This window comes from Corylus avellana, chromosome 8 (assembly GCF_965113065.1).
Source record: "Corylus avellana chromosome 8, dhCorAvel1.hap1.2, whole genome shotgun sequence".
Classification (NCBI taxonomy): domain Eukaryota; kingdom Viridiplantae; phylum Streptophyta; class Magnoliopsida; order Fagales; family Betulaceae; genus Corylus; species Corylus avellana.
Genome location: NC_142497.1, coordinates 16334143 through 16345388, shown reverse-complemented (window position 1 = coordinate 16345388; position 11246 = coordinate 16334143). Strand labels below are relative to the sequence as shown.

The 11246-nt window shown below is 35.6% G+C and overlaps 2 protein-coding genes across 2 annotated transcripts; one reads left to right on the top strand and one right to left on the bottom strand.

Annotated features, from left to right (window-relative positions):
• The first annotated feature begins 784 nt into the window (after positions 1–784).
• Positions 785–2819, top strand: LOC148584192 (cytochrome P450 705A5-like). The gene is made up of 3 exons (XM_088519269.1): positions 785–1222; positions 1424–1891; positions 2196–2819. Exons 2-3 carry the CDS (start codon positions 1532–1534, stop codon positions 2817–2819), a joined length of 984 nt encoding a protein of 327 aa, XP_088375395.1. The 5' UTR covers positions 785–1222; positions 1424–1531.
• A 3518-nt stretch (positions 2820–6337) lies between these two features.
• On the bottom strand, positions 6338–9113 carry LOC148584191 (ATP synthase subunit O, mitochondrial-like; the record flags this gene model as incomplete). The annotated part of the gene is made up of 4 exons (XM_088518787.1): positions 6338–6623; positions 6767–7013; positions 7800–7850; positions 8976–9113. Coding segments are annotated over 4 exons (585 nt in total), but the record flags the coding sequence as incomplete, so codon positions are not given.
• Between the last annotated feature and the right edge of the window lie 2133 nt (positions 9114–11246).

The window sequence follows — 11246 nt, the reverse complement described above, 5'->3', positions numbered from 1 at the left end:
TATAGAGAATGTTGTCCTCTAATTAAATATTTTCATCGTGAATCATGAATCATTATAATTATTCTTTTTAGTATACCAAGCCAAGATAATGGGATCGATGTTTTCGACTAATTAAGCTGTACAATATTAATCTCAAAGATTATCTTGGTATTTTTAATTGAAGGAGATAATTAAGGAGAACAACTTCAGTCATTCTGCCCAACTATGATGTTTATGAAAGAGCATGCATAAAGATCATGTGCTCCATGATGTTATGTTTATGAAAGTGCATGTGTACTAAGTTTTCCTGCGGCACCATTATAATGACCGATATTGGATTACATGTTATAAGATGACTATGTGATGGTTATGGTGTGTGGATAGCACGACAAATCACACACATGCACGTAAGATTTGGTCACCTTAATTAATTTAGTTCCATATATATATATGATACGATACGTGAATCATAGACCTTACCAGCTGGGGCGCAAAACCCAGAAGCAATACCAAACTAACAAAACAAAACAAAGTGAATCAAAGTATCAATCTTCAAGTGTTGGATATCGTGACTATTCAACTCTCAAAATGTTAAACAACGTGGATCATACCTTAAGAGTAACCCCCATCATCCAGCGAAAACGTGGGGGAACGACGAGAGGAGCTGCATACCTAATTCCTATATAATCTAATTATCTTAATACTTCAGTCATAGCTCTACACCTTACCTGGGAAAACCAGTATAAAAGAAAACAAAACAAAGCAAAGTGAATCAAACTAATCAATCTTCCAACCCGGCCTCCTAATCATGGTCACCGACATCCAATGCTACTCCTTCCTCTTCTTTGTGTCTCTCATCTCAACCCTCCTATTAATCCGATCCATCTTCTTCAACAAACCCAAAGGTCTTCACTTGCCACCCAGCCCACCGGCCCTCCCAATCATCGGTCACCTCCACCTCCTCCTCAGACCATCCTTGTACAACTCCTTGCACCGCCTCTCCACCAAATATGGCCCTCTACTCTATCTCCGCCTTGGTGCGACACGGTGTATAGTCGTTTCCTCAGCCTCCGTAGCTGCAGAAATCTTCAAAACCCATGATCTCGCCTTTGCTTCTCGGCCTATATTAGCCTTTTCTGATAAGCTACCGTTTGAAACTTCACGGTTCTCTACTTCCCCGTATGGAGACTACTGGAGGTTCATGAAGAAGCTGTCCGTGACTCAACTGCTTGGCATGCGACAGGTCAGACTAAATTACTGCTTATTTCAAAAGCTTAAGTCGAAAAGAAATGATAAATTTAATCATTTAATTTATATTTTTGACATTCTCACTTTCGTGTAATTGAAATAGGAGGTGAATACCATTTTTTAAATTATCATTTTTCTCAAAAGTTTAAATAGAGAGAAAAATATAAATTTAATCATTTAATTTACATTTTAACAGATTGAGCGGTCAGAGACTGTTCGACGTGAAGAAATTGAGAGGTTATTGAGGAGAGTGTAGGAGAGTGCTCAGAAGAAAGGCGTCGTTGCTGACGTGGGTGCTGAGCTGATGAGACTTACGAACAACGTGACATGCAGGATGGTGATGAGCAGTAGGTGTTCAGGGGAAGAAGGAGAGGCAGAGAGGGTTAGAGAGTTGGTGAAGGAGACCTCTAAGGTGTTTGCAAAGATGTGCTTTGGGGATGTGTTGGGGCCTTTGAAGAATCTGAGTTTTTGGATGTACGGGAAACAGGCTATGGATGTGACCAGAAGGTATGATGAGCTTGTGGAGAGGGCCATCAAGGAGCACGAAGAGAGAGGGAACTGCCACAGGGATGATAAGGATTTGATTGATATACTCTTGGAGGTTTCTCAGGATGAGCAGGCTGAGGTTAGGATTACAAGGACCCATATCAAGGCCTTCATTATGGTAATTAATTTCTCCTCCCTAATTTACTCTTCTCTCTCTTTATTTAGCTCTTTCAATATGGATTAATTACAAGGCTCTCTCTCTCTCTCTCTCTCTCTCTATATATATATATTTATCTCAACTGATATTGTTTGAATAACCAAAGCCTTTTTCTACGCCACTAACTATTTAGCTAAAGCATTCATCGATGCTTATTTCTCCTTTTTATAGTCATTCGCTTTCCCCTCACAGGAAGGCTGCAGCTTAGATTAGCCCTCTAACATCAAGGCTTTGAATTTTTCTCGATCTTATGTGGTTATGCCAGGATCTTTTCATTGCGGGCACTGACACCTCAGCAGAAGCAATGGAATGGGCAATAGCTGAGCTAATTAATCATCCTTGTGTGTTCAAGAAGGTCAGAGAGGAAATAGAATCTGTTGTGGGAATTAAAACTAGACTTGTTGAAGAATCAGATATCCCAAATCTCCCTTACTTGCAAGCGGTTGTGAAGGAAACACTAAGACTATATCCACCAGGCCCTGTGACAATGAGACAATGCCGTCAAAACTGCAAAATCAATGGTTTTGATATACCCGAAAAAACTGCAGTGGCAATCAGTCTTTATGCGATCATGAGGGATAAAGATTCATGGGATGATCCTAATAAGTTCCTCCCAGAGAGGTTCTTGGTTTCCTTCAAGGATCAAAGTGGACAAAAGTTCAGTTATGTTCCATTTGGGGCGGGGAGGAGAGGGTGCCCAGGAACAACACTGGCATTCAGCTTGATGAATACTGCGGTTGCATCTTTGGTTCAATGCTTTGATTGGAAGGTTGATGGAGATGGAGGCAAGGTTGACATGCAATCTGCACCAGGCATGTCCTTGAGCATGCTTCACCCACTCACAGCTCGTCCAGTTGTTCACTTCAACCCATTCGCTGCTTCAATGTAATCGTATGCATACACATAAAAAAAAACTTTTGTATTTGATTCTTCACTCAACACCAAATCTGCATGTGTCTCCTGTACCAGGTGGTGATGCAGACCAATTAATTTTATATTGCATGCACGCAGTGGCGGAGCAAGACGTATTAGAATGTAGGGGTCGCAAAAAAAAAATTTTGCGTCCTAAATTTTTTTTTTTAGTCCTAAAATTTTTTTTCACACTGAAAATTTGATAATTCACACAATATATACATCACAAAAAAAATCTATAAAAGTTTACAAATATGTGCTCAAATTGATATATTAGAGGGACTCATGAGTCAATGAGGGCAGTGAGGGGGAGAGCCGGAGAGAGGGAGAAGAGAAAGATGCATGAAATTGAGATTTGAGAAAAGGGAAAACAAAATTTTTTTAATAAATAATATCAGACCATGAAGCCGCCAAAGGCCCAAAAGAAACATAAACTAATTTTTTTTTTTTTTTAATATGGAGGGGCCAGCTGCAGTGCATTGAGCCCTATTTAGAAAAAAACAAATGAGCTCTCAGGAGAATGGAGGGCCCAATTTTGAAAAAAAAAAAAAAAAAATCTCAATAAATTAATGCTGATCCCATTTAATTTTTTTTTTTAAAAAAAATTCTTGGGGGGGCCACGGCCACCTCTGGCCGACATGTGGCTCCGCCACTGCATGCACGATGTTGTAGTATTGTGGATCGGGATCTCTACAATCATATGTCTGGATTGCAAGAGATTTTTGCAATTGTAAAAGGTTTTTGATGAGACCTATCTATTCAAGCAAGTGCTCGAGGTGGGCCTGATGGGGCTTGTTGGGGCCTCTCACAATTGTACTTTGGTTTGGCTTGGCTTTTCAAAGTGAAATAATAAAAAAAAAGTGTTTGTGGCATTTGTCCAAATCATAAGTTTGAGCTCGTGATGAGTAGTGTAAATGAGCCAAGCTTGCACAGGCATTGCTGCTTGAAGTTGTCTTGTTTACAGCTTGGTCATGCATACTTGCAAACAGATCGATTGTGAGACTATCGAGCACAGCTGCACAGAAGGGTGGAAGCATTATACTAAATTATAGCCATTTTCCCAAAAATATTTTAAATTGAAAATGACAAAATATTTTACTCCGGTGCCTAATACCAATTCTAAAAGGGGAATATGATCGATCCTCAAGTGGAATGAAGATATATTTTATGGTCAAAATTTTCTTTTACTGTATCTAATCATATACATGGTGTTACATTTTTAAAATATTAAATGACGTGATAATATATATACCATCAAATCTTTAAATTTTTAATTTAAACCATAAAATAAGTACTCAACGTTTAAATGAAGTGACTGTGGTCCCCTAATGATGCTACCATGGTCCTCAACGTTTAGACGAATAAGGTGCGACAGAGGCTAATAGGTTTTAGTTAACGATGCTGACTAGTTTATGAGCACACCGATTATACTAAAACAACCATATTTCGTGTTTCCAATATTACCGAGTGAAGGCAAATCTTGGTGGCGTTCGAAATCTTATTCAAGAGTTTAATGTGTACAAGAGTTGCCTCACATGCGAGTCACTGAATGTAACTCCCTAACCAGATGCATCCAAACACTCATCTCAGGAAGTTAATTATGTGGCTTTGATGAGTAATGCTACAAGTTTCTCTTGTGTCTCTCCAAGAATAATATGGCTCTTAAAATCACCATTGAACTTGTAATTGATCATTATTAGATTTTGATCAAATGTTGATTTTAAGAGCCACATCATTTTTGAAGGAACACAAGAGTGACATAAGAGAGACTTATAAAATTACTCGGCTTTGATACCAAGTATTGATAACCATACTTATTTTTCTCAATTCTCCTATAAATAGGAATTTTTTTTTTTGGGGTAACAATATCAAAAAAAAAAAAAAAAAAAAAAAAAAAAAAAAAAAAAATTAAGGAATTCTTATTCTCCCAAGAATACGCTAACACTTTTTTTTTTTCTAGACACCCAAAAAGAGAAGGTATTAATTAGTTGTCTCTCCCATAGGTAGACAACCACCCCAAGGGGTTCACTACAAGAAATTAGGTCTTTAGGGGCGACTCTGAGTCGCCCCTAAAGGTCCTAAAGTGGACGCTGTTGCCAACAGCGTCGACTTTTCGACCCTAAAGGTGTCGACGCTAATAGTCCGACCCTAATGATCAAATGTTTGATTATCAGGGTTCACTTAAAAGTCGACCCTAATGATCACTTTTAGCGTCCACTTTATCGACCCTAAAAGTCACAAGGTTTTGACCCTAAAGATGATGTACACGGAAGCAAAAGTCGACTCTAATAGGCAAGCATTAGCGTCCACTTTTAGTTAACCATTAGGGTCGACTTTGTCGACCCTAATGGTCCTTAAAAAAAAAAAATAATAATAACTATCAGCGTCCAAACCAAAGTGGACGCTGATAGTTAACCATTAGCGTCCACAAAGTGGACCCTAATGGTCCTAAAAAAAAATTAAAAAAAAATAAAAAAATTAACTATCAGCGTCCAAACCAAAGTGGACGCTGATAGTTAACCATTAGCGTCCACAAAGTGGACCCTAATGGTCCTCAAAAATTAAAAAAATAAATAAAAAAATAAAAAATAAAAAATTAACTATTAGCGTCCAGACCAAAGTGGACGCTAATGGTTAACCATTAGCGTCCACAAAGTGGACCCTAATGGTCTTAAAAAATTTAAAAAAAAATAATCTGCGATCGATCGCACTCCAAGTGCGATCGATCGCAGTACCAGTAGGTTTTCGACATTTTGCGATCGATCGCAGTTGGAGTGCGATCGATCGCAAAATATAAAAAACCTACTTGAAAACCTTCTGGTACTGCGATCGATCGCACTTGGAGTGCGATCGATCGCAGTACCAGTAGGTTTTCGACATTTTGAGATCGATCGCAGTTGGAGTGCGATCGATCGCAAAATATAAAAAACCTACTTGAAAACCCTCTGGTACTGCGATCGATCGCACTCCAAGTGCGATCGATCGCAGTACCAGGGAACACTGGTATGAGTAACATACATCGGCTAACTCGTAACCACAATACTTCTAATATATATCAATAACAGTCCCACTAATACATGTTAATTATGAGCAAAAGGAGAGGAGCAACATAGCTAGTTGTGTATGTCAAAAGCAAGCTGCCTCCTATAACTGGATCCTGTTATTTATTGAATGTGTCCTAAACAATTTGTCTATTAATCATGACAAGAGTAAAAATATTGTACTCTGTTTTGAGTGAAACTAAAGATAAATGTGGCTAAAAAAATTCAAAACATCAATGTACATATAGTCCGTTTAAAGCTTTCTTTCTTTCTTTTTTTTCCTTTTGACATGCTTGTTCACATGAAAGCCTCCTCTTTTATTGAACTCTTTGAATTGATTGAGAAATTGTTAAGGTTGGTTGTCTGAAATAGTAAGATTTATCTTCCACAGATTAAGCAACCAAGGAATAACTAACTAGAACAATCGGTTGATGAAATATCTGCAAGGGCATCATGAAAACAAAACTCCAACCAACAATATTATCAAATGTTTGAATGAGCATATTAAATGGATTGCAGGATGGCTTAGATATGTGATCTTGAAGGGTCATGGCACATAGCTCTTGTGTTAGATAGAAGTACTATATATCCTCATAAGGTAAAGAAAGGTAATGTTCTCAGCTTCTCGCCTCCACCTAGTTTTATTACTTTCACTTCTCCCTTAAGAGCCATGGTCAACTCCACAAATCTCTTAGTGATGCTATCTAAATGTGTCAGCCTCCCATTCTCAGCCAACAAAGCTACAAGAAATTACAGAGGATTGCATACATCATAGTATGTCAAAGTCAGATTCTTGCAAGAATATGCATTTAAATTATGAATCAGCATAATGCATAGAATCAGTAAAATCGTGAGTTCAACCACAAAGTACAACTCTTCTTACCCAAGAAATTCTTTGTCAGATCAGAAAATTTAGCTTCAGCAGAGATTTCCTGGAGGGCCTTCACTCTTGTATGATCTGCTGGGACTGAGAGATCCTTTGCGAACTGAGCAAAGGTCGGACTTTTCTTAGAAGCCTCTACAAGGTCAAGAAGCTCAGACTCAACCTTTTCCAGAGCATTTCCTTTTACTGCCGCTATGTATAATGCAGATGCATAGTTACCAGATCCCCCAAACATAGCTAGAGGCACCTGTAATTTCAAGGAGAAGCAACAAAGCAAGATAAAACAAAATCCATATGATGGGATCTGACACGAAATACGAAAGCAATAAACAGATCATAACAGAGAGTAAACTGAATTTCATTGTGTGCTACATGTGTGAAGTTACACATCTATGTAAGATCTGTTGAGTATTGACAGCTTTTTTTAAAACCAAACAATAATGGCAGGCTACCTAATGGGGTAGCCTTCACCCTCCCCAATCGCTACAAGGGCCTAGTGGTTAGACCTTACATTTGCTTCTGAACATGCATAAGTTTAATAGCTAAATTAATACTAAAAAAAAAAAAAAATTTAACATAGGCCAAGAGAAAGAAAAAAAAAAAAAGGTGAAATTTTGGTCAGTATTACGTGCTAGCTATCATTCCCCAAATCAGAATATATGTTTGAGCTTCAACATTAATAAATATGTGAATAATCTCACTTTCAACTGCAATTCTTTAATCATATCACTATGTTCCACTTAAATCAACGTAAATGTTTGATGCAGGGCAAATTTGTAAGACTGATACATGTATCTCCCAAACAACTAGAACAAAGCACACAATGAGGAAATATAGAGCAAAAAATTATCATATATTTTTTAAAGTATATTTGGTCCTTCAAAACAATTCTTTTCTTCGAAGTCTACCATATGGTATGAAACTCAAAATAACACAAACACATGCATATATGTATAATGTATGAAAAGAAAATATTTGCTTAGAATATTGGAAAGTACCCCAGAACGTGTTGAAGGTTAACAAGTTCAATTACCTTAACCTTCTCTTCCTTTTGCCCAGTGGTAGTGGCATAATTCCTTGAGAACTGCATGCAAGAATGGCCACTAATTAGACAGCACACAAACAACACAATGAACAATTAAGCAAACAAATGCATAGACTTGATTAACTGGAACTTGTAATTTAATTTTATCAAGCAAAGCACTCTTTGAAAACCTCAGAACAGAAAATGCTTTAACATATTAACACCTGCAAACTGATTTATCCACAGATACTTCCTCACAACATCAAAGAGAAATAACAACTTTAGCACATAACTGTGATTAAGGTCTACAAAATGGGCCGTCAATGAATGATTAACATTTCATATAAATTTAGGAGAAGAAATAGCATTAATAAAAGATTATAGCTTATTGACCTTGCTGATTTTGAAAAAGCAACAAAGATTAAATATATCACTAATTCTCACCCTGCAGTGGTAATGCAAATTGACATGTTTTCAAATACATTAATTGACACATTTTGCACAGAAAAGCCGAGAAGCCAACTTAATAACTGAGAATATGTCAGAGGATAGAAGGATTCAACTTCTTCAATCACAAATTTCTTTGCTAAGGAACTAAGGATTTCTCTTTTTGGTTGAAACAAGAAATCAACTTGGCACCCTTTTTCCTTTTGATGAATAACTTGGCACCCATTTCTAATACAATTATTTGGTTGGTCAATAAACATCTCCTCGTTCGGAACAAGGAACATCAACCACTTTCTCAGAAACCAAACAGAGAGTAACCCACATTGCATTGCAAACTCTTGACAAAATAAAGTCACTAATCTAACCCTAAACCACATCAGAAACAAACACATCAAATAAAAACCAAAATAATAATAATAATAATAATAATAATAATAATAAAAATAAATAAATAAAACAACCAGGTTGTCTGTTAATGAACCATTAATCCTTTAATCAATAACAAATTTTCCATCTTTCAGAACCAGAAACATCAAACACCAAAATACCCAAATAGCATTTATCTTTCCCTCCACTTTCTCGGCAATCAAACCGAGGGTAAACTGAAACCGCACTACCAAAAAATCGAAAGAATACAGTCACTAATCCAACCCCAAATTCGCAATGGATACAAACACATCAAACAAAACCCAAAAATTAACACAAAAATTGCAAAAATTTAAAGTTTAAAGAGGTTACCTCGAGGATTTTTCTCCCCTTCTTTTTCTTTTTCTTCTCTGGCTTCCCCGAACGATCCACCCTCTCTCTTTCTTTCTCTCTCCCTCTCTCTCTCTCTCCCTCTTTCAGCTTCTCAGCAAAGCCTTGTATGAAAGCTTTCGTCGGTCAAAGTTTGGGAGAGCAGCGGTAGAGAGATTGAGAGTGAGAGTGATGAGGGAGGTGAGTGAGAGGGGTGTTAGGGAGGATTCTGGTGTTTTGAAGGTTTGGGGGAAAAAAGACGCGGTTTATGAAATTTTTGATCCGAAAATTTCAGATACCCGCCACTGGATGGCGCTTATTTTTCGCACTCAATAGGGGCGACTTAGTCGCCCCTAATGAGCCTCAAATTTATTTTTTTAAAAAAAAAAAAATTATACTTATAATTTTTTAATTTTTATTTATTTTATTTATTTTTGTTTTTCTTTATTTTCTCCTGTAATATGTTTTTATTATTATAATATTAACTAATAATTTCCGTTTAATAAATTTTTATAATAAAGATCATTAAGTTGATATTTATCTTATAATTAATTATAAGATCAATACAAAATCCAAAGATAATATAACTAATGCACTAAGATAATATAAAAAGCTTATAGTTCAATTGAATGTTCGATTGAACCTTCAATTGTATTCAGTTTGATCGATCAATTGATCTTATCATGATCAATCTAACTAATTCATTAGGATCAATCGGATGTTTGATCGATCAATTGATTCTATTACAATCAATCGAACTAATTCACTAGGATCGATTGGATTTTCGATCAGATGTTTGATCTTATCACGATCAATCAAACTAATTCACTAGGATCGATTGGATGTTTGATCGATCGGATTTTCGATCGAACATTTGATTGATCATTTGATTCTATCACGATCAATCGAACTAATTCACTTGGATCGATCGGATTTTTGATCAGATGTTTGATCCTATCACAATCAATCGAACTAATTCACTATGATCAATCAGATGTTTGATCGATCATTTGATCTTATCACGATCAATCGAACTAATTCACTAGGATCGATTGGATTTTCGATCAGATGTTTGATCTTATCACGATCAATCAAACTAATTCACTAGGATCGATTGGATGTTTGATCGATCGGATTTTCGATCGAACATTTGATTGATCATTTGATTCTATCACGATCAATCGAACTAATTCACTTGGATCGATCGGATTTTTGATCAGATGTTTGATCCTATCACAATCAATCGAACTAATTCACTATGATCAATCAGATGTTTGATCGATCATTTGATCTTATCACGATCAATCGAACTAATTCACTAGGATCGATCGGATGTTCGATCAAACATTTGATCTTATCACGATCAATCGAACTAATTCATTGGGATCGATCGGATGTTTGATCGATCATTTAATCTTATCACGATCAATCGAATTAATTCAATTTCAATTTCAATTGTTTCAATCATTTGATCTTATCATAATCAATCGAATTAATTCATTATGATTGATCGGATATTCGATCAATCCTTCAATTTCAATTGTTTCAAGTTTGATCTAGGACCAAACGGATGTTTGAACGAACCTTTAATTTGTTTAAAGTTTGATCAAGCATTTGATCCTATCACGATCGATCGAATATCTGATAATTTATATAAAATAAATAATGACATATTATCGGAGGTAAATTTTTGGGAAATAACATTTTATAACTAATACACTAATATAATATAAAATGCTTAGAGTTGAACTGAATCTTCGATCGAACTAATTTTTCATTTTTTATTAGAGTTTAATTTTATAAAAGTTTTAATTTCAAATTAAGAGAGAATTTATAATTTTATAAAAGTTTATTTTTATTTTTTAGAAAATTTATAATTTATAATTTATAATTTTATAAACTTTATAAAATTTAAAATTTAAAATTTAAAATTTCATTTTTTTCAGATCATTAATTTTATTTTATTTTTATTTTTCTACATACTCTTTAGCGTCCACAAAGTCGACCCTAATACTTAACTATTAGGGGCGACTTTCAAAGTCGACCCTAATACTTAAGTATTAGCGTCCACTTTTAGTGGACGCTATTTGTCATCAATTTATTTATTTATTTATTTTTTTAATTTTTTTTTTACCTACTCTTTAGGGGCGATAAAGTCGCCCCTAATAGTTAAGCATTAGGGTCGTCTTTGAAAGTCGACCCTAATGATGGGTCTTTAGCGTCCACTTTTAGTGGACGCTATTGGTCATCAATTTATTTTTTTATTTATTTTTT

Bases quoted from the DNA above. Each gene is read 5' to 3' on its own strand.
- LOC148584192 (XM_088519269.1), top strand. From the start codon at position 1,532: ATGAGACTTACGAACAACGTGACATGCAGGATGGTGATGAGCAGTAGG. The intron at 1,892-2,195 runs GTAATTAATTTC...TGGTTATGCCAG, and splicing joins ATATCAAGGCCTTCATTATG to GATCTTTTCATTGCGGGCAC.